The sequence below is a fragment of the Macaca fascicularis genome, chromosome 8 (genome assembly GCF_037993035.2).
Source record: "Macaca fascicularis isolate 582-1 chromosome 8, T2T-MFA8v1.1".
Classification (NCBI taxonomy): Eukaryota; Metazoa; Chordata; class Mammalia; order Primates; family Cercopithecidae; genus Macaca; species Macaca fascicularis.
Genome location: NC_088382.1, coordinates 13,015,260 through 13,042,073, shown reverse-complemented (window position 1 = coordinate 13,042,073; position 26,814 = coordinate 13,015,260). Strand labels below are relative to the sequence as shown.

Below are 26,814 nucleotides of genomic sequence, written 5' to 3'. Positions count from 1 at the left end.
GGGGGACACCTTCCTGGCTGCAGGCTGGCAGGGTGGTGTGGTGGTCAGTGTACTGGGCTCTGCGTCTCCGCCCCTACCTGCTGTGTGACGGTGGGCCAGACACCTAACATCTCTGTGCCTCTATTTCTTCAAAGGCGAACAGGGACACTAGCAGCCCCCACATCCGGGCACAGTGGCCTGAAGGTTAAAGTCAAGGCCGGCACGAGACCTACAGCAAAAGCTCTGAGCAGGGAGAGCAGGGAGCTGCCCAGAGAGTTCCACCACCATCTCCCCTCTGGCCACCGAGGAAACCGAGGCTCATGGTGACCTGGCCCAGGTCTGTTGAACTCACGGTCCTTCTCATCCCCAAGATCAGAGGGCTGCCACCAGGGAAGGGGCTGGCCCCTAGACACAGCCCAGGAAGCACACAGGGAAGGATGCCCTGGGGACTTCGGTAGGTTATTGCAAAGAAAAATTTATTGCTATTTGAACCCTGCTTTCATGCCCCATTTCCCAGAAAATGAGCCACGGGAGACACCAGGAGAGGGAGGAGACCATCCTCCTTGCACAAAACCCACTCCCTCAGATGCCGTCCTCAGCGAGGGTGGCTGGGGGCCAACCAGGGGGCCCACCCGCAGAGTGGCAGAGGAGGCAGGTTGACCCTGCAGACGTTGAGCTCTGTGGCGAAGGTCCTGGCCTTCTGGTAGAAGAGGAGCGACTTCTCACGGTCCGGGAGGAAGTTGTGGGAGACGGTGGCCAGCCACGTGTAGATCTTCAGCTGTGCCTTCTTGTTGCCCAGGTCCACGGCGGCTGCCAGTGCCAGCTGGTAGTACTCAAACGGGTCCTGAAGGGGACAGGTCATGCTCAGCAAAAGGGGGACTCGGAGCCCGTCTTCCCAGAGGCCGTTCCTGTCTCCAGGTCATTCCACGTGTCCAGCCAATGCTGGCTCACCCCATGAGCCCCGAAACCTGTTACACTGCTGTGGTCTCAGCTGCAGGAAGTGGGGAAGACCCTGACACCCCTGGAAGCCTTCCTGACTGCCCCTACGCCCCACTCACCCCAACCGTCCTGCCCCAGTGCCACCCTCTCCGCAGGCAGTGGCTGCTTTCCCCATGGGCTGAGGTCAGGGCAGATCCTGCCTGCTCTAAGAGTTCCATGCAGGACCCGTGGCTCCGAGCTACAGCAGGGGCACAGTGTTGAGTGACCCAGGCTCCCCTCTGGCCCCTGTCCATGCTGACCATTTCCAGGCCCTCCACGGGACAGGCCAGGTACAAAACAATCTCACAGGTGTCCTCTCCGGCAATGTTCCCTGAAATATTGACGGAGTGTGACTCCCCAGACATCCAGTCCCATTTTCAATGCATCTTTGGCCCAAACTCACCATCCCTGGGTTGGGATGCCGCCTCCCAGACCTCCTCCTTGACCCTCCCATCCCCCACCCGGCTTCTCCCCAGGCGCCTCCTCCACATGGGGGTCACCCAAGGAACCTCTCTGAGACCCATGCCTGGCCTGTCCCTCTTTACCATCTCAAGATGGCTCCCAGGGTCAAGGACAAAGTCCAAGATGTAGCAAGTCCATTCCCCCACTGCCCCGCCCCACACACGGAGCAGGGGCGTGAGAAGGCCCCGAGTCACCGCCACTGCTCATCCAATGCCCCCGGCCCAGCCGAACACTGGACTCTGTGCTGGGTGCGTGGCTGAGCCTAACGTCCTTGCTCCCAGTCTGAGGGACCTGGGAGTAAACACTGACCACACGGGGTGGCCCAGGAAGCCCAGGAGCCTGTGGGGGGCCCAGGAGGCCCCAGACTCAGCCGGGGGTGGAAGGCAAAGGTTTCCTGAAGGGGTGGGGGCATCCCAACTAAACAGGAAGGAGCCAGCCAATGCATATGTCTCTGCGTGTGCCTGTGCGTGTGCCTGTGCGTGTTTGTGTGCCTGAGTGTGCGTGTCCCTGTGTGTGTGCCTGTGTGCATGTCTGTGTGTGCATGTGCACCTGTGTGTGCGCGTGCCTGTGTGTGCGTGTGCCTGTGCCCATGTGCATTTCCATGTGCCTGTAGTGTGTGCAACAGCTAGTGAGTGGCAGGCTGAGCCAGGACACACCTAATCTTCCCTATTCCAGGGCTCACTCTCACGTGTACACTAAAGGGGACCCCATTTTAGAGGCAATCGGCAAAGATGCCCATTTACCCCTGCCTCTCTGCCAGCCTTCCAGGCCCCATGCAGCCCGGCGTTTTCTCCTACTCCTCTGGGCCCTGGGTCCAGAGCCTCCTATACAAGGAGAAGGTGTAGCCTTGGAAAGACAGCCGCCCTTGGGGAATTCCAAGGGGGCCTCCCTGTCGGAAGCTGGCCTGCGCTGACAGCATAGTCACGACGAGGCCCAGAGGGCTGTGCATGGGAAGGAGGTGAAGGAGGCCTCTGCCCCTCAACCCCAACCGTGGACTTTGGCGTCTCAGGTACTACTTGGCCCTTTCCTTCCTCCTGGGCAGGCGGAGTGGGCGGCAGGCTTGACCAAGAGAGATAAAGGCCTCTTCTGGGAGGCCCATCTCCCTGGGTCCCAGGCGAGCCCCTGAGCGGTGAGTGGCGTCCCTCTGGGTCTGACACTTGGCACCTCCCTGTCTGGCTGGGACTTGGGAGGCCACAGGGACCACTTCTGACCACCAGGTGTCGCCAGCACTGGGCGGGGGCCTTCCGGGCAGCCCCAGGCCTGCGGTGGGGGATACGATACGGGGCGAGGTCGTAGGGCTGCCCCAGCTCCTCATGTTGTTCTAAGGACCCCAAGATCTTGACCCTGGACTGGAGTGCCCTGGCCCCTCAGCCCATAAGGAGCACTGATGCGGTGCCGGTGCGATGCTGAGGAGGGGCGGTGTCTGCTGGGCAGAGGGGTGGAGACACGCCAGGTCTGAATCTGACACTCACAGCTCTCCACCCCTGCAGGGCTGGAGGCAGAGGGAGCACAGCACCTCCGCTCCAGACAGATGCGACCCAGTAAGGCCTCAGCCTGGCTGGCTGGAGCCCCGCCCCACTGCACCTGCCCTGAGCTGGGGTTTTCCTGTCTGTGAACCCGATGGTAAGACACTGGTCCCACCCCACCCTTCCTGGGTGATGTGAAGATTCAAGGTGTCTCGGGACTCCAGGAAGGAGTTGCTCAGTGCAGGCTGGCACCCTGGGCAGGCTTCCTAGAGGAGGCGCCAGGATTTGGGTTGGATCTTGCAACGTGGATTCAATGTGAGGATGATGCCGTCCTCCGAAATGTCCTTCTCCCGACCCTGTTTTCTTTGTTAAATGCAACTTGACACTTGACTGTCAAGACTCAGTTTTGGTGTCACCTCCTCCAGGAGGGTCCCCCTGACTACAATCCCCCTTCTTTACCCAGAGGCCACCATTGCCCACTCATGTGTCAGCCTCCCTGGCTGAGACTGAGTTCTTGAGGGTGGGGCCTGGCCAGCTTGGGAGCTGGGTTGTATCTGCTAACATTGCCGGTTCCTCCAGCCACGTGCAGAGCTCCAGGGAGGCCACTGGGCCATTCCTAAGGAAGGCTGGAACCCAGGCCTCTGGGTCTGGGTAGAGATCCCACTCCAAGGGGGCCGGGAACACCCCGAGCCCTGCCCCTCCCCACCCACCTTCAGGTCATAGAAGATGATGTCACCGAGCACCAGGTACACCTTCACGTAGTAGAGGGTCTCCTCGTCGAACTCCAGTGGTGAGTTGCAGAGCTACAGGGCCTTGAGGTAGAAGTGCTCCGCCAGCTTGCCCTGGCCCAGCTGATGGTGCAGGGCGGCCAGCCAGTGGTAGGCCACGTGCTCGTTCAGCCGGTCTCCTGGGGTGCAGGCCAAAGGGGCAGGTGTAAGGACGCGGCTCCCTGGGGCAGGGAGGGCACAGGCCCCTCAGGAGCAGGTATGCAGACCCCGGGCAGCACCTAGCTTGCCTCCAAGCACCTGCGGTCGCCTGGGCAGCTCTGGCTAGTCCCTTCCAGGTTCCCAGACTCACTTTCCCATCTGCAAAGCAGAACTAATAAGGCCTGCCCCTGTCTACTGTGAGGCTTTGGCAAAGTCGGACTTGGATGGCCCAGCTCTGTGCCTACACATAGCCACCTGCCTTGGCTCACTGGTTTTAACCAGGGGAGCCCAAAAGCCATGCAGTCCAGGTGCTCCCGGGCACCCCGGCTCCAGGCAACCCACAGACGTGACATCCGACTCCTCCTGCGTGTGTCACAATCAGAGCCCCCTACTTTGGGGAGTCAGCTGCACACCTACTGTGTACTGGGCCACGGGGCACAAGGTGCTGGGGCATGCGGCCTGCCTAGGGTTCCCTGTCTCTGGAGGGCGACAGATGACCCTGGCACAGTACCAGGGGATGCCCGGCCTTAAGGGGCAGACTGCTGGAAGGGGAACTGGGATTTTATCAGCCAGAGAGCCATGTGGTTGATGAGGTTGGGAAGGGCACAAGATAAAGGGAATGTGCCACTCAGCCTGGCACATACAGGGACCAACGAGATGCCTGGCATGTCTGGAAGGCAGAGGGCACACTGGGCGGCCCTTGTGGTCAGCAGCGGGAACAGGCAGAGGAAGCAGAGCTCAGTCAGGCAGGGAGCTCTACACTGCCTGAGAGACCTCGGGCCGTGCCCCACAGCCAGACAGGGAAGCCAGTTGGGCAGATCTGCCTTCCTGGACAGGAGACCAGGAAAATCCAGCAGCTGTTTCAGCTCCTGCCCTGCAGACCTGGAGGCTGGGCTCTGGCAAAGTGTGGGTCCTGGCAGGGTGGGGGCTCAGGGGACTTACCCAGAGTGATGCTGAGTGCTAGGGCCATGTAGGCAAACTCCAAGCCGTCCTGGGGCTTCTCCAGTGTGGCCAGGAGTGCCACCAGCTTGTTGCACAGCTGTAGCTGCAGCTCCGCCTTGCAGTTGCCCGTAGTCACTGCCAGGGCCAGGGCCAGGACCCGGTCCTACCACACAGGCAGGTGGGGTCAGGTTTCCCGCAGCACCCACCTTGCCCAGCGCCCTCCTCAGAGCTCAAACATGTGCTTGGAGCTTCCCACGCCCCAGCTACCCCTGCACCTCCACACAGCTCTGTGCTCTGGGATAACACACAGTTCAGACACCCAAGTTGGGGGCTGAAGAGTCACCTGAGGCCCATCCAGCTACACCCAGCAGCCTCAGACCAGCCTCTCCCACCTGGGCACCAGGGGTCTGACTGGGGGGAGCCAGCACTCCTCTCTGCTCTAAAAACACCACATTTATCTGTGCCCAGGGCTGAGCCACACCGTGAGCTCAGAGGAAGGGAGAAGCCGTCCCACTTCGGGGTGCAAGCAGACCTGGGCCTCCCACTGACATGCTGTGTGTCCTTTGACATGTCCCTGTGCCTCTCTGAGCCTCAGTTCCCTCATCTGGAAGATGGGGACAGGACTTCCCACTCATGGTTGCTTGAGATCATCAGGTACAAGGGTAGAGCCATTGTCACATCCAGGCCCCAAACATTTGTCCTGGGCAGGGGCATGGTCAATATCATTCCCGGTGAGACCACTTGGAAACTAAGCATGTGCATGGGTGGCCCTGCCTCCAGGTGGGAGGCCTCTGCCCTGCCACACCTGTGCCTCAGCCCTCCAGGTGCCCCCCTGAGGCCCACCCACATCAGCCCACAGGCCAGCTCACCCCGTAGAAGGACACGGCTTTCTCCCGCTCCCAGGCCCCATTGAAGAAGATGTCTCCAGCTGCCTCAAACAGCTCCAGCCCCAGGCTGGGGTCGCCTGTGTACAGGACCACATTCTGTGCCACCTGAAAGGAGATAGAAGTTCCCTCAAGACCCACACCTGGTGAGGTGGCCATGCCCACCTTTGCCAGCCTCCTTCCTCTCACACACTACAGGTACACCTGAGCGTTTTTCAGGCTCTGTGCATTAGGGATGCCCCCACCACTGGCATGAGGACAATGAACTGATGCACCTGAGTGCCAGGAGGTGACTGAGCAGCTGCAGCCCAGGAGCCCGACACCTGTGAATCCTACCACCAGGGCTAGCCCTAGCCCACTTCCCCTGCACTCAAACCAGTCTCCGTGGCCCCCAGACTGCTGGGAGCCCATCCCCTGGCTCCTTTCTGGGTTGCCACATCCCTGCCACATCAACAGTGTTTGTGGGTGGGCCTGGTCCCCTCTTGGCCATGAGCTCTTGATCCCTCTCCTCAGCTCATGGAGGTATATAGCAGGTGCTCAATAATGAAAGCTTCACCAGGCTCGTGGGCTTCACAATTTGTTCCAGATCACACTGTGTTTGGGAAAGCCTCTGAAAACAGCCACTATGATAGATTCATTTTGTCAGGAGATGTGCCACGTGTCGCTTGGAGCAAGTTCTTCTGTGTGTTAACTGAGTGGTCACATTATTTGAGCATGTGCTGTACACCAGCAGGTGCTGGGCACTGTGAGGGGCCGCGCCTCTGCCCTCAGGGAGAAGATGCTGGCCACTGGGGGAGGATGTGCAGGAACCAGTTGGAGGGAGGGAAAAGGCACACAACAGGTGCTCAGCAGTGGCTTAGGAATGAGTGGATGGATGGATGAATGGATGAGGAGATGTAGACACATGGATGGATGGATGGGTGTGTGGATAGATTAATGCTGGGATGGATGGATGGATGGATGGATGGATGGATGGATGGATGGATGGATGGATGGACGGATGAATGGATGGATGGACGGACGGGTGGGTGGATGGATGGATGGATGGATGGATGGATGGATGGATGGATGGGTGGGTGGGTGGGTGGAATGATGTGTGTATGTCTGCATGTATGTATGGGTGGGTAGATAATGCATGAATGGGTGGAGGGTAGATGATGTATGTGCATATTGATGGCTAGATGGTGGATAGACGAATGTATGGATAAACCAATGGACAGATAGATGAATGGAGGGATGGATTAATGGGTAGATTAGTGGGTGGATGGATGAATGATGGATGGATCGATGAATGAATGGGTGGATGGATGATGGATGGATGGAAGGACGAACAGGTGGATGGATGGATGATGGAAGCATGGATGGATAATGGAAGCATGGTTGGATGATGGATGGATGGATGGATGAATGGATAAATGGATATGTGGATGGATGATGGATGGATGGAAGGATAAACAGGTGAATGGATGGATGATGGAAGGATGAATGGACAGATGATGGATGAACAGGTGAATGGATGGATAGACGGGTGAATGGATGGATAAAAGGATGGAAGAATGATGGATGGATGAATGGACAGATGGATGGACAGATGGATGAATGGACAGATAGACGGATGATGGATGGATGATGGATGGATGGATGGATGATGGATGGATGGACGGATGAACAGATGAATGGATGGATGATGGAAGGATGGATGGATGAATGGATAAATGGATAGATGGATGAATGATGGATGGATGGAAGGATGAACAGGAGGTGAGTGTGATGGATGGATGAATGACGGATGGATGAATGGTGGATGGATGGAAGGATGAACAGGTGGATGGATGGAAGGATGAACAGTTGGACGGATGGAAGGATGAACAGGTGGATGGATGAAAAGATGAACAGGTCGATGGATGGAAGGATGAACAGGTGAATGGATGGTTGATGGAAGGATGAATGGACAGATGGATGGATCAACAGGTGAATGGATGGATAGATGGGTGAATGGATGGATGATGAATGGATGGATGATAAATGGATGGATGATAAAAGGATGGATGATAAAAGGATGGATGGATGAATGGACAGATGGATGGATGATGGCTGGATGGATGATGGATGGATGAATGGATAAATGGATGGATGGATGGATGGAAGAATGAACAGATGAATGGATGGATGATGGAAGGATGGATGATGGAAAGATGGATGGATGATGGAAGGATGGATGGATGAATGAATGGATAAACGGATGGATGGAAGGATGAACAGGAGGTGAGTGGATGGATGATAGAAGGATAGATGGATGATAGATGGATGGATGGATATATCAATGAATGGATAAATGGATGGATGGATGAATGATGGATGATGGAAGGATGGATGGATGAATGGACGAACAGGTGGATGGATGGTGGCTGAATGAAGGGATGATAAAAGAATGGATGAATGATGGATGGATGGATGGATGGATGATGGATGGATGAATGGAAGGATGAACAGGTGAATGGAAGGATGAACAGGTGAATGGAAGGATGAACAGGTGAATGGATGGATGCTAGAAGGAAGGATGGATGGATGGATGATAGGTGGATGGATGGATGATGGATGGATGGATGGAAGAATGAACAGGTGAATGGATGATGGAAGAATGGAACAATGGATGGAGGGATGGATGGATAGGTGAATGGACGGATCATGGATGGATGGAAGATGGTTGGATGGATAATGGAAAGATGGATGGAAGGATGGATGGAAGGATGAAAGAACAGGTGAATGGATGGACGAAGAGGTGAACAGAAGAATGATGGATGGATGGATGGATAGAAGGATGAACAGTTGGATGGATGATGAAAAGATAGATGGAAGGATGGATGGATGGACGAACAGGTGAATGGATGGACGAATAGGTGAATGGGTGGATGGACAGGTGAATGGATGGATGATAAAAGGATGGATGGATGATAGATGGATGGATGGAGGGATGGATGATGGATGGATGATAAAAGGATGGATGGATGGATGGATGATGGATGGATGGAAGGATGAACAGATGAATGGATGGATGATGGAAGGATGGATGGATGAATGGATAAATGGATAGATGGATGAATGATGGATGGATGGAAGGATGAACAGGAGGTGAGTGTGATGGATGGATGAATGATGGATGGATGAATGGTGGATGGATGGAAGGATGAACAGTTGGACGGATGGAAGGATGAACAGGTGGATGGATGAAAAGATGAACAGGTCGATGGATGGAAGGATGGAAGGATGAACAGGTGAATGGATGGTTGATGGAAGGATGAATGGACAGATGGATGGATCAACAGGTGAATGGATGGATAGACGGGTGAATGGATGGATGATAAATGGATGGATGATAAAAGGATGGATGATAAAAGGATGGATGATAAAAGGATGGATGGATGAATGGACAGATGGATGGATGATGGCTGGATGGATGATGGATGGATGAACGGATAAATGGATGGATGGATGGATGATGGATGGATGGATGGAAGAATGAACAGATGAATGGATGGATGATGGAAGGATGGATGATGGAAAGATGGATGGATGATGGAAGGATGGATGGATGAATGAATGAATGGATAAACGGATGGATGGAAGGATGAACAGGAGGTGAGTGGATGGATGATAGAAGGATAGATGGATGATAGATGGATGGATGGATATATCAATGAATGGATAAATGGATGGATGGATGAATGATGGATGATGGAAGGATGGATGGATGAATGGACGAACAGGTGGATGGATGATGGCTGAATGAAGGGATGATAAAAGAATGGATGAATGATGGATGGACGGATGGATGGATGGATGGATGGATGGATGGATGGATGATGGATGGATGAATGGAAGGATGAACAGGTGAATGGAAGGATGAACAGGTGAATGGAAGGATGAACAGGTGAATGGATGGATGCTAGAAGGATGGATGGATGGATGGATGGATGGAAGGATGAGCAGGCGAGTGGATGAATGATGGAAGGATGGATGGATGATAGATGGATGGATGATGGATGAATGGATGGATGGAAGAATGAACAGGTGAATGGATGATGGAAGGATGGAAGAATGGATGGAGGGATGGATGGATAGGTGAATGGACGGATCATGGATGGATGGAAGATGGTTGGATGGATAATGGAAAGATGGATGGAAGGATGGACGAACAGGTGAATGGATGGACGAAGAGGTGAACAGAAGAATGATGGATGGATGGATGGATAGAAGGATGAACAGTTGGATGGATGATGGAAAGATAGATGGAAGGATGGATGGATGGACAAACAGGTGAATGGATGGACCAATAGGTGAATGGGTGGATGGACAGGTGAATGGATGGATGATAAAAGGATGGATGGATGATAGATGGATGGATGGATGGAGGGATGGATGATGGATGGATAGATGGATGGATGCTTGGAAAGACGAACAGGTGAATGGATGGATGATGGAAGGATGGAAGGATGGATGGATGGATGATGGATGGATGGATGGAAGGATGAGCAGGTAAATAGATGATGGAAGGATGAATGGATGGGTGGATGGAGAGTGAACAGCACAGGGGTCCTCCTGCATCCCTTGCCACTCACCTGGATGTACAGGTCCACCAGCTCGCTCTGCCGCAGGATGTAATAGATCTTCCCTGCTTGCAGCCAGGCATGCGCCTCCTTCTCTTCCTTCTGAAGGTCAATGAAAATCCCCAGACTTCCTTTGGTGTAGTCCAGAGCGGATCTGCAGGCCCTGGAATCAGACACAGGTATCAGAACAAGGGCTCTCATCCTCCTGGAACCAGTCTGCCTCCTCCCGTGGGTCTGGTGACAGATGAATCTGGCATGTGGGGACTGGGAACGGCCCTCTTGTGTGTGCAGTGTTCTGCTCTTCCCAGGCTGCTAGGAGGGCCAGGGTGAACACACATGGCATGGAAAAGATGAAGGACATCCTTCAGAGGGAATCGAGCATCATGCTGCCCTGTGGCAGGAGGAGTGTGCTAGTCCATCTCCCCTGCCTCCCAGACATGGCCTGTGTCTTCTCCAGACGCACCAGGAGCCGTTAGTGTTCAGGGGCTATCTGGGCCGATGGTTCTCAAGGTGTGCAGGCATCACAGTCACCTGGAGGCCAGTCCTTATAGCTTGCTGGCCCTGCCCCCAGAGCTTCCGGCTCCACAGGCCTGGGGCAGGCCCTAGAACTCCCACTTGCCACAAGCTCCTAGGTGACATGGATGCTGTTCTACTAGTCCAGGGACTACACTTTGAGAAGCATGGCTCTAGCACACTGGCCCATTTTCCTTCTGTGAACCTGAGACCAAGACTGGAGGCAGTCTCCCGGGTCGCCATGGAATCTGGCTCCTTCCCTGCTCTCTCAGTAAGTCTGACACTCGAGGGGGTGTGACTGCAGCAATGTCACTGGGCCCTGTGGGTGGGGTGGCCAGGGCCATGGTTACCCCACCAGGTCAGGATGCTTGGGGGAAGCCGAGTACGACACATATGGGACGTGAGACCTTGAAACCCTGCCACAGGGAAGCAGGTGACACAACTGGCTCTGTCTTCTGTGGGAGAGAAGCCACAGGTGGCTGCTGTGGTCATATTTAAGGGGACAGATGAAGGCCAGGAGTGAAGATTCGGGTCAGGCAGAGGTCAGAGGACAAAAGCCACCATAGTAGGAAGAACAGCCCAGAGTGCACGTACTGCCTCTGCTGGGGTTGAGATGACCTTTGACCCAACAAGGGACGCTCAAGCTGGGACTCACGGGCCAGCAGCAGCCCTGGGATGACCCCAGGCCCACCAGCTCAAAACATCTGATGCCAAGGAACCAAATGATCAAAAGGAGAGGGGCTGCTGGGGTCCTGGGCCAGCTTCCCTGTGCCCCCCTCCCTGCCCTGCCCGCCCCCACCTCCACCACTGCAAAGCCAGCCATTACTGCTTGTTGCCCAGGGACAGGTAGAGTTGACTGATGGTCTCCAGGAGCTGCCCCTCCAGCACCTTGCCGGCCACCTTGCGGGCCAGGGAGAGCTGGAGCTCATGGTAGATGACACACTGGGCCTCGGTGGGCATGAGGGTGCTATAGAAGTAGCACAGCCGGTGAACGGCCCGCAACTGGCCTGGGCAGAAGACAAAATGGAAGACGTTAGTCTCCCAGCATCGAAGCGAGGCTGGCTGGGCTCGGAGGCCCCTGTGCCGTGCTTGCCTCTTTCACACCTCTGTGAGCCTGGGCCCCATAGGTGGGGAGACTGAGCGCAGATAGGCCATGCACCCGTGCCAGGGCAGACGCCGAGCACACAGTCACATGGGCACACCTTGGTGCAGATGCTCACGGTAGAGGCCGGCCTTCTTTACAACTCCCAGGGCCGAGGTCCTGGCCAGGCTCGGTCCCTGCACCAGGCCATCTATTTCTGCTTCACAAAGCCCCTCTGGCCAGGACCAGGGCCGCCTTCAGCCTAAGCTGATGAGGCCAGGGGCACAAGACCCTGTCGCAGATGGAACCCTGAGAGAGCAAAGCCAAGCGTCATGTCTGCCACACACGGCATCATGTTGGGGGAATGGGGTTCAAAGCCGGGCCATGGCGTTCCCACACATGCTTCTCTCATGCAACCAGGCTCCCAAGCCACAGGCTCACTGGCCTCTCCCAAAGCCAGGGCGCTGGGAACGGTGGAAAGTTTCTGATTTTCTAGTGCCAGAAACATTCTGGAGATTAACACAGGAAACCAGGTACGCCGAATGGACATCTGTTACACACGCCACCCAACAACAGCTGAATACACAGTCCTCTCGAGCACCCAGGGGACATTCCCCATGACAGACCATGTGCCAGGCCACAAAATGAGCCGCAGTGAATGGAGAAGGACTGAGACCGAAGCAGAGGTGTTCTTCAGCTGTACTGGCACGAAACTGGAAATCAACAGTGAAGGAAATGTGAGAAATTCAAAAATATGTGGAAATTACACACTCCTAAACAACCAGTGAGTCAAAGAGACCATCAGGGAAACTGAAAACTAATTTGAGAAGAATGCAAACAAATGAACAGCCCGGGCCAGCGCGGTGGCTCACGCCTGTCATCCCAGCACTGTGGGAGGCCGAGGCGGGAGGATCGCTTGAGTCCAGGGGTTTGAGAACAGCCTGGGAAACATGGTGAAATCCCGTCTCTATAAAAAATAAAATATAAAAATTAGCTGGGTGGGGTGGTGCATGACTGTAATCCCAGCTACTCGGGAGGCTGAGGCATGAGAATGGCTTGAACCTGGGTAGAAGTTGCAGTGAGCCAAGATTGCACCACTGCACCCCACCCTGGGCAATAGAGCAAAACTCTGTCTTTATAAAAAAAAAAAAAAAATAGCACAGTGTATCAAAAATTCCAAGATGCAGCTAAGGCAGTGCTGAAAGGGAAATTTATAACTGTAAATGTCTACATTCAAAGAAAGAAGAAAAATCTCAAATCAAAAACCTAACCTTCCACCTTGAGAAACTAGAAAAAGAATGAACTAAACCCAAAGCAAATAAAAGGAAGAAAATAATAAACATGAGAGTGGAAATGGGAAGTAAAAATACAGAGAATGGAAAAACAAAAGAGATAATCAACAGAACCAAAAGTGAGTTTACTGAAAATAATAACAAAATTGACAAATCTTTCACCAGACTGACCAAGAAAAGAAAGATGGACACAAATGACTAAAATCAGAGACTGAGCACCGTGGCTCACGCCTGTCATCCCAGCGCTTTGTGAGGCCGAGGTGGAAGGATCGCTGAGGCCAGCATTCAAGACCAGCCTGGGGGAACATGATGAGACCCCATCTCTAATAAAAAGAAGTAAATAAAAAATTAAAAACCCAAGTTTCTAAAATCAGAAATGAAAGAGGAAACATTATTGCCGACCTGACAGAAATAAAAGGATTCCATGAAAACACTATGAACAACTGTAGACCAACAAATCAGACCATCTAGACACAACAGCCAAGCTCCTAGAAAGACACAAACTACCAAAAGTGACTCAAAAATGACCCCAAGTAAGCATGTGGGGTAGCAGCCCCGCCCTCGGTCTCCTTGACCGTTCAGCGCAGGGTGGGGAGACAGGGAAGCATGATCCCCGTTCCCTGGCCTGCATTTTCAAGTCTGAATCCCCCAGCACCCTGGGGAGGGCCTCGTAGGAGGAGGTGCCACAGGCTATTGTGCCAGGAGCCACGGGAGGCTGCAGTGGGGGTTGGGGCGCTGGATTCCTGGAGGGTCTCCTTCCAGTCAGAGAATGCCCCTGGGGAAGAAGCCTGGGTCTGAACCCCCCACCCCTCCTTGGGCAGATGTGTGGGACCGGGGCCCCTTCACACGGTCCTTCCCAAAATCTCATCTCTCCTAGGGCCAGGAGTGGGTGCCAGGCCGGTGCTGGGAAATGGGCAGATTTGGCCACAGTCCCTGGGGCTCTGGTCCAGGCCACAGGAGGCACCTCTGAGTGGTCTCACTATGCCATGACAAACCGCTGCAAGGCAGAGGGGACCCACAACAGTATCCCTTGTCTCGGCCATTTCCCTGGACTCAACTTCCTCATCTATCCTCTGTGGCCTAGATTTCAGACAGCCCTGCCCACCTACTGTCCGTTCACTGCTCAGTCTGCAGTGACTGTTCGATAGCACTCCATGGCTCCCCAGTGCTCTTGGGGAAAAGGCCAAGCCACAGCCTGAGGCCCCAGGCCCTGCTTAGCTCTCCAGAAGAGCTTCTCACCATCCAGCACCCAATCCACCCACTCCTAACTCTGCACCTCCCTGCATAAGCCCTGCTCACTCACCCCCACTCACACCCCACTTATCCCCGCTCACACTTCCGCTCACTCACCCCAATCACACCTCCGCTCACTCACCCCCACTCAGTCATCCCCGCTCACACTCCCACTCACTCACCGCCACTCATTCACCCCCACTCACTCACCCCCACTCACTCATCTCCACTCACTCACCCCCACTCACTCATCTCCACTCACACTCCCGCTCACTCACCCCCACTCACACCACCACAACCCACTCATCCCCGCTCACACTCCTGCTCACTCACCCCCATCACACCTCTGCTCATTCACCCCCTCACTCATCCCCGCTCACTCTCCCGTTCACTCACCCCCACTCACCCCCACTCACTCACCCCCAATCACCCCCACTCACTCACCCCCACTCATACCCCCCCTTCATCCCCGCTCATTCACCCCCACTCGCTCACCCCTGCTCACACCGCACTCATTCTCGCTCACACTCCCACTCACTCACCCCCATCACACCTCCGCTCACTCAGCCCACTCACTCATCCCCGCTCACTCACCCCCACTCACTCACCACCACTCACCCCCACTAGCTTATCCCTGGTCCTTCACACAGGCTACACCACCAGCCCCTCCCCCACCACCTATTACTTGACTAAATCCTCTCAACCCTCTGGTCCCAGACTAAAGAGGCTTCCCTAACCCGGGGCCAAGTGCTGCCCCGCCATCATGCCACCCACCCTTTTGTGGCTTCTCTGGCCTAAAGCCCACATTCCCACGCTCAGTCCCTGCCACCCGAGGACCCCACAAGCCCCATTTGTGGGTGGGGCCTGACACACACTGCACAACGAGCTGCTTTTGCATGAACTGCTCTGCGGCTTTAGGCAATCACCCGCCCCGTGTCCTCTGTGAAGTGGGATGACAGGTGCGCAGGCTGCCAACATACCAAGCAGATAACACGGGCACAAGAACCGGCGTTCACGGCCTGGCTCATGGAGGGGCCCCAAGTCCCAGCTCAGCAGAGCCTGCCTTGATCCCAGGGTTATGGCTAGGGATTCCCAGCACGCAGGACTTTCCGTGCTCAAGGCAGCATGGTCCCTGGGCAAACTGGGAAGAGCTGGCTGCCCCAGTAGGGCAGATGGCCTGGCCCTGTGTGGGAACCGCCTGTCTCCAGGGCACTTGCCAACATCTGCTGCTGGCCATGACTCAGCACTTTCAATGGTGGAAAAACCACCACTTGTTTCTGAATCACAAACCCCAGGTGTGCCCTTACCCGAGTGGCCCCGGAAGGCGCACAGGAGGAACCGGGGCACTCACTCTCCACATGGCCCATCTCCACAGTGACCAGAAGGGCCCACTCATAGTAGCCCTTGCCCTGCTGGGCCGGACCCTGGTGGGTGCAGAGGTGGCCCAGCTGCAGGAGCACGTGGTGAAGTCCCGGCCACACTCCCTGCAGGGCAGCCTCGATAACAGCCGCACGGCCTCCAGGAGGTAGTGCTGGGCCATGCTGCTGGCACCCGCGTGCAGGCACAGGGTCCCGAAGTTGGCCAGCACCACTGCCTGGTTCCTCCGCTGGCCCAGGTCCTGAGCTGCCCGCAGGGTGTGATAGTAGCCCTAGGCTGCCTGTCTCGTCCGGCCCAGCAGGGCAAGGGCTACTATGCCTTCAGAGCCACGTCTCTCTCTTGTCATCTAACCCATTTAAACTCTCCTTTCAAACTCTATGCCAGACCTAACCACTTCTCACCTTTCTCATCATTTCCAACCAGGTCCAGCCCTCATCACAGCGCTCTGGGTTACTGCAAAAGCCTCCCAATCGCCAGGCACAGTGGCTCATGCTTGTAATCCCAGTACTTTGGTAGGCCAAGGCGGGTGGATCATCAGAGGTCAGGAGTTCAAGACCAGCCTGGCCAACATGGTGAAACCCCTCTACTAAAAATACAAAAAATTAGCCAAGCATGGTGGTGGGCGCCTGTAATCCCAGCTATTTGGGAGGCTGAAGCAGGAGAATCACTTGAACTCAGAAGGCAGAAGTTACAGTGAGCCGAGATCGTGCCATTGCACTCCAGCCTGGGGGACAAGAGCGAAACTCCATCTCAGAAGGTTTAAAAAAAAAAAAAAAAAGCCTCCCAACCCACGTCTCTCCTTCCACCTTTCACCCTGCCCTGCATTCTACCTTCCACTCTTAAACATTTCAGAAAAAAAAAAACTTATATCCACAGAGAGAGAAAGAGAAAGTACAAATGGGGTGAAATGTTTGGGGAATCTGAGGGAAGAGTATATGGGAATTCTCTGTACTATTTTTGCAACTTTTCCATAAGTCTGGATTATTTTGAATTCAAGAGTTAAACAAAGAAAAAACAAAAACAAAAACAAAACTAAAACACTGTCTCCCTTTGTGAACCCATCCTGTCTTTCCCCTGGTAACCGAAGGACGCTCTCAACTAACACATCTATTTTTTCATGAACACTAAAAGAACCCTTGCCTAGTTTTCACTTTCTGTGCTTGGCAGTAGAATTTCATATATATGTGTGTGTGTACATATATGTGTGTGGTGTGTGTGTATATACAGAGAGGGCGAAATATATATGTGTATATATATATAAATATATATTGTAAATTTACAATGGTAATGTGTATATGTATAAATGTATGTGTGTGTATAAATATATATAATACATACCCCATAGCCTGTCCTTAACCAGTTCTAAACTTAGTCGGAAAAACACATACCTAAGCAGAGAATTTCAAAATAATATGATGAATATTTTGATCGAGGGATGTGTTGCTATGGAACATGCTGCTAAGACACAAAACCTCCTAGATGGGGCCATGAATGAACGAAGTTTTGCACCTATAGGCACCCCCTCTGATAGCCCCTCAAACATTTATACTTATATGCATTTGCTTCCCCTAGGACCCCATTTCATAAGGGTTAGTCCTAGAGCCCAGCGAGTTCCTACTACAGCTGGCACACATATGCCATTCAAGAAACAGTGGCTGAGTCAATGACGAGTTAAGAACCATTTGTCAGCCAGTGCTCAGTAATACAACATGCACTGGTATGCAAATTATATTTTTGTTGAAAGCAAGGGCAGGATCACAAATTATCTTTCCAGAGAAAGCAAACCTCAAAAGCTTCTTTACCCTACTAAAGCACGTTCTAAGAAGCTCCCCTTATATAAAAGAAAACCTCCTCATTCGTTATCAATGGCATGTAAACCTAATAAGCCTTCACCTCTGATGACATCTCTTCCATCCCCAGGGCTAGATGAAGGAGGTTCTGGAAACCCTGGTAGTTGTGAAGGTGGCTCCCAGCTCTGACAGTCTTGAACCCTGTGGGCGCGGGGGTCACACAGCAGAAGAACAACAGAGGGAAGCATCATCAGGCTTCGAATATGTTTGAACCAGAAATGGCAAATAGGCTGCAGCCAACTGAAAACACCAGAGATTCATGGTGGCCACCTGAGGGGTTGTGCTCTTAAAAAACAAAAATTAAAATTAAAAATTAAAAAATTAAAAAAGGAAGGGGTCAAGAATCCATCAGGTCTGACTGAGATGTGTATCAGTGACTAACACCCCGTATGGTAAAAGTACTCCGGTGCGCTTTGGGTACTCACAGCTTCAGCAGTATTCAAAGGCGTGTGCTTCCCTAAGACTAAGCCACGGGAATACCCCCCCAGCAACACTGCCAGGAGAAACGTCTCACATGGATTTGGCTAGAAATACAGTTGTCTTTAACAAATTAACACTGAATACATCCTGACTTATTAGAGCCTGCGAGAATGACATTCTCAATGATAACAGTTATCACTACAATCTCCAAACATCTGCGATTCTGCAAGGAGGAACTGTGACAGCGCAGGCCACGTGTCCAGACTGCTTCCCAGACTGCCTGTTACAGAATAAAAGAAATGAAATCCCCCCTAAGAATGTCTTCACTCACATTTAGCCCGTTGTTCCTTTGTGTGCATCTCTGTGCTAAAATGGCCATTCTTCCCCACAGCCTGAAGTCATACGCTAAAATAAATGAGACTCACATGAAGCCAGAAACGTGCAGATGCCAAGGAAACCAACACAAACAAAATGGGCTGGAGAGTGTGGCCAGGAAGATGGTACTTCCCAGGAAGCAATTACTTCATCTCTGCCCATGAAGCAGGCAGCTGTCACTGTCCCCCAGGCCCACGCCAGCCACTCGAAGTAGGTTCTAACCAAACTACCTCCAACAATCAACGTAAATACACCACACAATTGGCTTCTGAAAGGACACCTTGCAACCAACAAGAAACTGTAAGCACAACTTTGACAAACTGTGCAACTAAAATCCTTGGAAAGGGATCAACACTGCCACATTTTGACTCAAATACTGTTTCGTGGTAGCACTGCAATAATTCACTGAAACAAAAGAATGAATGAGGAATATGTTTATATGGGAATCAGAGGAAGCATGACTAATCATTTAAAGAAATAGGTCAAGAAACTGCTAGGTTCAGATGCTACCGTGAGACACTGTCAGGGCCTTAGGCAAATTCACTTCTCTTGGTCCTGTTTCTAGGTTCATCAAAAACCAGCTTTGGACTAGGGAATCTGTTGCTTTCCAATGCCTTCCTTCTGCGATTCCAGCCCAGATTTTAGGACTGCTCTCCCACTTGGTATATGAAAGCATTTTCTATGTATAATAGCAAGAGTACATTTCTGTGTTGAATGCGGTTTGGGACCTACTCTATGAGGCAGAATATCATCATGTAATTTTAAGCATGACGACAAGGCACACTCTAGATAAGAATAACACATAAGACGTGGCCATACACCTGCGCGTGCCTGGCAGGGAGATGGGGAAGTCTCATTTAATGAAGCCGGGGTGCCTGTTGCACCTTAACATCCTCAGTCCACATCAAGTTCACAACGTCCTTCTGACATCCAACCACAGGTATCACATACTTTTCCATACTTTCCACCCAAGATTAAAATATGCAGAGCACCGTGATAAAGACGCCTCCATCCCCAGCATGTGGGCTCTCCTTCTGTAGAATTACATACTTTCGGGGCAAAATGGTGACCAGGTTGTAGCGGCAAGCAAGACTGGGCTCCATAGGGACAGCAGGCCCTGCAGCAGCCACCACTCCTGTCACCACAGTCTGATGCAGCTGCAGAGAAGCTGTGGCTGAGGCCATTCACTTTGTGAGAGAACCGCACAGGAGGGAAAAGCTAGGGAAGGTAGGGAACAGGGCAATGTCAGGCTTCTGAGCCCAAGCCAAGCCATCGCATCCCCTGTGACTTGCACGTATATGCCCAGATGGCCTGAAGTAACTGAAGAATCACAAAAGAAGTGCAAATGCCCTGTCCCACCTTAACTGATGACATTCCACCACAAAAGAAGTGAAAATGGCCGGTTCTTGCCTTAAGTGATGATATTATCTTGTGAAATTCCTTTTCCTGGCTCATCCTGGCTCAAAAAGCTCCCACACTGAGCACCTTGTGACCCCCACTCCTGCCCACCAGAGAACAACCCACCTTTGACTGTAATTTTCCTTTACCTACCCAAATCCTATAAAATGGCCCCACCCTTATCTCCCTTCACTGACTCTCTTTTAGCACTCAGCCCGCCTGCACCCAGGTGATGAAAATGCTTTATTGCTCACACAAAGCCTGTTTGGGGGTCTCTTCACAGGGACGCACATGACACGCAGGTGCAGAGCCAGGGAAGGCTCTGTGATGAGAACAGAAAGGAATGTGCCTCCCTGTACACACACTCGGATTTTATGACAATGTGCGCAGGAGGCTGAACTGGATGCCTGAGAACATTCCTCCAAGTTCCTTTGCTGATTTTCTAAATATTGGTGTGAAATCTGAACTCAGAAAGTTTTTTTAAATCGTTTCAATCAACATCTTTGTCTGGTGCTCAGCATCATGTCTACATGATCATCTAGAAAACCAACTTCAGTTCTAAGGCTCACGTCCTCCTACAAAATCCCAGGGATTTTACAAGGGAATGCACTTCTCATTCGCATCAAGAACACAATAACTACCATTAAAGAAATGCTTAATTTGCTTACACAATTTTTTAAACACCCAGATTTGAAATACAATAGAGAGGACAACTTTTTGATAGCTCTGCTTTGCAACAGGGAACTGCAGGTAGAGAAAATAACCTGCCATGATTTCTAACCAGCCAACCACCTGTCTTCCCTGGCTGCAGTAGGAGCAATCTTCCTGAGCTCAGGATGAAAAAGAACCCAGCTGGTTAAGGGACAGATAATCATCAGTTCTCAGCAGGCCTCCCGGGTCCCAAATCCCCATGTGATACGTGGAAGTAAAAAGCTATCAATGACCAAGCATCTGAACGCTTATCCCACCTCCCCATCTGATTCTCCTGCCATGCAAATATAAAATTAATAAGCCTGGTATTAGAGAACAGAGTTGGTGCTGCATCTGTCTTCCTAAAATTACGGATAATTACCAGCCCACAATGGCTTCTAATCAGATTTGAGTGATCCCTTAGACAGGAAGCTAAAGTGCTTCAGCCCTAAACTGAGAAGAAAACTGAAACTGGAATGTTCTAGGTTTGATTTTTTTCCCCCTTGTTCTAAAGTTGCTGTTCCCAAATCTCCTTCTACTGTCTTGTTTATAAAATGTATGAGAAACAAGGAAATTTAAAGACACTATAGAAATGGCCACTTTTTCTAGGTACAAACTTTGTGAACATGATTTTCAGCTGCTGGGCTTTTTCTCCACAAACTGTGAGCCTGGAGTACATTTTCTCCCTCGTGGTTACACATTCAGAGTCAGGGAAAGTGGCTTTAGCAATAAAGAGGGGAGTGCAGTGAGAAGTGACCGGGCACTGAGAAGGGCAGACAGGGACTCCACCTCAGTGGCCTGCAGCATTCCTGGGCCTCGGCCTTTACTTTTCTATCTGTACAAGGGATCTAAAGGCCCGTGATTCTAGGCCACGACAGCTCTTCATACACACATACGCAAACATCACACGCCTATGTGAAAGCTGTGACACTTGGCTGATTTCCTGAAGAAGTTGTCTTGTATCATTTCTACTCAAGTACTCCGCCTCCTTCCAGACAAGTATCAGAGGATGATGGGCTATCCCACAGCAATGTGTGTAACCTCTCCTGCTTACGATCCCCGTTCACATAGCATTTTCCAAAAGCATTTGGTGTGAAGTGACAGAAGAAAGAAGAAGAAGGTTCTTTCAGCCCATTCACTCATTCATTCATTCATTCAACAAATATTGACTGACTACGTGTCAGGCACTGGTGATATACCAGGGAACATATAGTTTTGTAGGTAGAGACAGACAACCAAAAAGTATGTTAAAGAGTGATCAATGCTGCAGAGGAAAATACACCAGGAAGCAGGAAGAACAATACCCCAACCACCCTACACTGGGGTGATGCTAGCGTTACAAAATGGAAACAGCGGCCGGGCGCGGTGGCTCACACCTGTAATCTCGGCTCTTTGGGAGACTGAGGCAGGTGGATCACCTGAGTTCAGGAGTTCAAGATCAGCCTGACCAATACGGTGAAACTCTGTCTCTACTAAAAACATAAAAACTAGCTGGACGTGGTGGCACACACCTGTAATCCCAGTTACTCAGGAAGCTGAGGCACAAGAATCACTTGAACCCGGGAGGCAGAGGTTGGAGCGAGCCGAGGTCACGCCACTGCACTCCAGCCTGGGTGACAGAGCAAGACTCTGTCTCAAAAAAAGTAAAAATAAAAATAAAATGTAAACAGAGAATAAGATACCAAAAGAAAGAACATGAACGATTAATTGTAACAAAAGCCTTTGTAAGCTGATACTTTCCTTCCTGGATCCTTGTCCCTTACAAATGGAAAAACACGGCGGGTAGGGGTAGCATCAAAATGATGGTGATGTTTTAAGATGGCTTTGGGTTTCAGATGTCTGACAGCCATACTCATGTACTTCAAGGAGAAAGCTCTAGCTCTATAAGCCATCTGGGCAATGGTTTAATGTCTTTTTTTTTTTTTTTTTTTCCAGAGGGTTTTTAAAATACAGGAAAACATGTGTGTTTATTTGGCTGCTCTGTGCCCGCACACGTGCAAACTGTGCTAACAGGTTTTTCCGTGTTTTGCTGAATTTGCCAGCTTGCCATAAACAGGCTTCCATGTCTTAATTGTCTATAAATAGCACAAACACCCAAAAATGCAAATCAAGACAAGGTGTCCCTTCAACTGCTGCTGCCATGATGACAGCGAGAGACAATTGGCCAAATCAATACATGGAGACTGAAGCTGTCCGGCAGAGAGCACAGGGCCAACTGCTTTTCCCATAGCATTTAGAGAAACAAGCGGAAACAGCTCTCCACACAGGACAGACATGTCCTTTGTTCTTTGAATAAATGCTGCCAATGCCCAAAATACTTTCTCCATCACACTATCTATATAGAATTCAAGTTCCTTCCAATACCATAAGTAACGCCAGTGATAGACTATGTTTGGCCATAATGACCCATTAGCATTCTTTTTCCTCTAAAATGTTGAAATAATAACATTGAGTGAGCACTCACGAGGTGCCAGGCTCTGAGTTTGATCTCGTTGAGTTCTCATTGAAATCCGGTAAGATCAGTACCATATTCTCTCATTTTTCATAGATGAGGAAACTCAGGCATAGAAAGGCTAAGTAAGTTGTCCATGGTCACAGGTTATTTAGGAACTTTTCTCCAAACTTTCAAAAGTTAACTACTGCCACTATTAAAATTGAGTTTCTGTTTGTTTGCTTTTGTTTTTGTTTTTGTTTTTTTTTTTTTTTTTTACAGGGTCTTGCTCTGACCAGGCTGGAGGGCAGTGGAGTGATGATGTTTCACTGCAGCCTCGACTTCCCGGGCTCAAGTGATTCTCGCACCTCAGCCTCTCCAGTAGCTGGGATTACAGGCATGAGCCACCACACCTGGCTAATTTTTTAATTTTTATTTTTTGTAGGGATGGGGTTTCACCATGTTGCCCAGACTGGTTCCTAACTCTGGGCTCAAGAGATCCTCCCAGGTCGGCCTCCCAAAGTGCTGGGATTACAGGTGTAAGCCACTGTGCACAGCCCTACAAATGCAACTTGTACAAAGTCAGAGCAGTGAGCAGGAAGAGAACAGAGACTTCGGCGAGTCTCCTGGCTGTTGCAACACCATATCCCTCCTCCATACCGTAATGTGTCTGCACCCACCAAGCTCCTAGACGTTGAAGGCAGGCCAGCTCAGAGACGAAACAGAGTCAAGAAAGAGAAGATGCAGACATGCGTCCTGATTTCAGCTCGAGCGTGCATCTCTCCCCTGCAGCTGCACAGGCAGAAACCAGGGGCCGTGAGTCTGAGGCAGTGTGTTTGGTTCCTGGCAGGTAATCTTTTGGGAGACCATCCCATACAATTAGTGTTACACTTCTCAAAAAGGAAGTGTGACTTTTATAGAAAAATCGATTCCATTTGGGAGAAAGGTCTAATAAAACCCCAAAGGGTAATACAACAACAAATTAAATTCATCTGTCCAAACTGAAATCCCAAAGCCCTCTGGGCACACAGCTGCTTTTCTGAGCTGAAATTCAGCTCCAGCTGAGAAACAGGTCAACTTTCCTAAAAAGGTTTCTTTTTCACATACCTTCAATAAAAATTCCTTTCCCTCACTTGTCATTTTCCAGATTTAATGGCTCTGTTGGCCTTCCTCTTATTTAGACCATGAGCACTGACTTCATGTCTGCTACGGCCGGGACTCCAAGGGAGGCACCCTAGGGAACACAGATGACCGCAGCACAGCGACACCCTCAAAGAGCACACACGGGGAAGGTAAGATGATACCATCGCAGCCTTCACACACAAACGAACTTGGCATCCATACCCCGTCCCATTTCTAGAAAACAACGATGCTGAGTCAGTAACATTTACCGAACAGCCTGCAGTGTGGAGGCAGGCACGAGGGGGCTTCATGCGGGGATAGAGCACCTTCAGAAGGGGGCATGCAAGCAATGTGGAGGCAGGAGACACCCCCACGCACAAGGGCCAGCCCGGAGGCCTGCAGAAATGCCCATGCATCTGGGAGGGAGAGAGGACAAGATACTTAAATGCTCCAAAATGAATAGAAGCCTCCCAAGAACCTCCCCCAAAATGGGGCAGGAATTTGCAAAAGACCAAACCAAGCATGCGCAGTTACCCGAGCATGCGCAGTTACCTGAGCATAGCGCCACCAGAGCGAGCTATCCAGGAAGAAACAGGGTCACTAGAAGCCTGAGCCTCTACTCCCAGCTCTGCAACTCATTCACCCTATGACCTTGGTGAAGGCTCTTAGCTTCTGTGAGCCACAAGAGAATCACGGGAAAACAGAAGACATGAAAACTGCTCTGCCTTTTTCACAGAACTGCTGAGGGAATAAAATCAGATAATGGATTTTTAAATTCTCTGTGAATTACGAAACAAAATACAAACGCATGACATCATTCTTACCATTAACAACAGCACTGTCAAATTAAGAGCAGAGTTAAGACCACAGCATTTTCCAACCCCCCGACTCCCGAGAGAAATAGTGAGTCCAGCCGATGTATTTGGGCAACCCCAGTATCTAGGCTTTGAGAGCCTCAAACAGCTCATGAACTCTGACAGTATCGCTCCAGCCCAGTGCTCACTAAGTTCTCCAAGAGAGCCAACTGACAGAAAATACCACAGCTTTTTCAGCTGGGCTTGAAGCCCTCCAAGCTCACAGCACAGCTAAACAACGGAGAAGAGGTTTTCTGCCACTAGGCTCAAAAGCTGGCTTTTGTAGATTCCCATAGAAAGAACATTTAAGGCCAGGCGTGGCGGCTTATGCCTGTAATCCCAGCAATTTGGGAAGCCGAGGCAGGAGGATCACCTGAGCTCAGAAGTTCAAGAACAGCCTGGCCAATATGGCGAAGCCCCATCTATACTAAAAATACAAAAATTAGCCGGGCATGCTGGCGGGCACCTGTAATCCCAGCTACTTGGGAGGCTGAGGCAGGAAAATAGCTTGAACTCAGGAGGCTGAGGTTGCAGTGAGCTGAGATCATGCCACTGCACTCCAGCCTGGGTGACAAGAGCAAAACTCCATCTCAAAGAAAAAAAAAAAAGAAAGAGCATTCTTTTTTGCTGATGTTAAATTTCCTGTGCTAAACACAGAGAAATCATGCAACACTGAAATCCTGAAAAACATATCATAAAAAGCATTTAGTGACTGAAAAGACATTCAGTATAACCTGTAACAGTGAGTTCCCCTCCTCTTTCCAGCCAGCTCCACTAACGCTGTGACCCTTAACAATGCTTTCACTACCACAGAGGAAAATTAATAGGACCGCTTACCCCTCTCAGCTGACAGCTAAACCAGTGCTTCTCCCTGGGCTCACTAAAGATGACCTTTACCCAAAACCAGGCTGCAACGACCCTGTAGATGTTGACTAACAATTTCAAAATTCCCATATTCTTTGTCCACTCCTAAGGAAGATGAACTGAAACCAGGTGTCTCCAAGTCAGAACTAACAGAGGCCTTAAACATCAGATGGCCCATCCCCTTCTTTGACAACCGGGGGATCTAAAACTGAGCTTATGGAAGAAAACAGCCTGTTTAGTAACAAAGCGAAAACCAAAGCCTAGTCACCTAACCTCTGGTCCAGAAGTCCTGTGACAATCCAGCACCCATATAGGATGAGTCTCCCTAACCAGGAACTCTGAAATCCACAACTTTTTCAGTGCCGACGTGATGCTCAATGAAATGTTCATTGGAGCAGGTCAGATTCTGGATTTTTGAATTCAGGATGCTCAACCAGCAAGTATAATACAAATATTCAAAAATCCAAAAATGTAAAAAAATCTGAGACACTTCTGGTTCCAAGCAGTTTGGATGAGGAATATTCAACCCGCATTTTTTTTTTTTTTCCTCTAATGAAGGAAATTAAAAACGAGGCCCGAGCAAAGTCATTCAATCCATACTAAAGTCATTCAATAGTTTAATTAGTACCCATTTAAAGTTAAGTGCTACCCACAGATATTTAAAAGGATGAAAACATACATACCTATAATCCCAGAATTTTGGAAGGCCGAGGCGGGAGGATCACCTGATGTCAGGAGTTCAAAACCAGCCCGGCCAGCATGGTGAAACTCCATCTCTACTAAAAATGCAAAAATTAGCCAGGCGTGGTGGCACACACCTGTAATCCCAGCTACTCAGAAGGCTGAGGCATGAGAATCACTTGAACCTGGGGGGAGCACGTTGCAGTGAGCTGAGATCATAGCACTGTACTCCAGCCTGGACCACAGAGCAAGACTCTGTCTCAAAAAAAAAAAAAGAAAAGAAAAGAAAAAAGAAAATTAATTTAAATTGTGTTTTCACATGGAGCCCATGTTCCCAGAACACAAGCCCTGCTCTGTGCTCCAAGGGCACACAGGGTGCCCCTTTATCT

At 51.0% G+C, this 26,814-nt stretch overlaps 1 protein-coding gene across 3 annotated transcripts; it reads right to left on the bottom strand.

Moving 5' to 3' along the window:
- Positions 1–434: 434 nt before the first annotated feature.
- Positions 435–24,667, bottom strand: LOC135964639 (SH3 domain and tetratricopeptide repeat-containing protein 1-like). Of its 3 annotated transcripts, XM_074000280.1 has the most exons (7): positions 17,634–24,667; positions 11,584–12,805; positions 10,257–10,407; positions 5,623–5,745; positions 4,754–4,916; positions 3,596–3,792; positions 435–823 (listed from the first exon to the last, which is right to left on the bottom strand). In XM_074000280.1, the coding sequence occupies exons 2-6, from the start codon at positions 11,715–11,717 to the stop codon at positions 3,689–3,691; spliced, it is 675 nt and encodes a 224-aa protein (XP_073856381.1). In that variant the 5' UTR covers positions 11,718–12,805; positions 17,634–24,667; the 3' UTR covers positions 435–823; positions 3,596–3,688. The 3 variants fall into 3 exon arrangements, with proteins under 3 accessions (XP_073856381.1, XP_065374899.1, XP_073856382.1); XM_065518827.2 differs by lacking the exon at positions 17,634–24,667 and having other exon boundaries at positions 11,584–14,507; XM_074000281.1 differs by lacking the exons at positions 4,754–4,916; positions 17,634–24,667 and having other exon boundaries at positions 11,584–11,862.
- Between the last annotated feature and the right edge of the window lie 2,147 nt (positions 24,668–26,814).

What these genes read in the sequence shown, in the direction of transcription:
- LOC135964639 (XM_074000280.1), bottom strand. Translation starts at nt 11,717, where the DNA reads ATGCCCACCGAGGCCCAGTGTGTCATCTACCATGAGCTCCAGCTCTCC. An exon ending in CTGTCCCTGGGCAACAAGCA is followed by an intron (nt 10,408 to 11,583) that starts GTAATGGCTGGC and finishes GTCTGATTCCAG; the next exon opens with GGCCTGCAGATCCGCTCTGG. An exon ending in AAGCCGTGTCCTTCTACGGG is followed by an intron (nt 4,917 to 5,622) that starts GTGAGCTGGCCT and finishes CCTGTGTGGTAG; the next exon opens with GACCGGGTCCTGGCCCTGGC.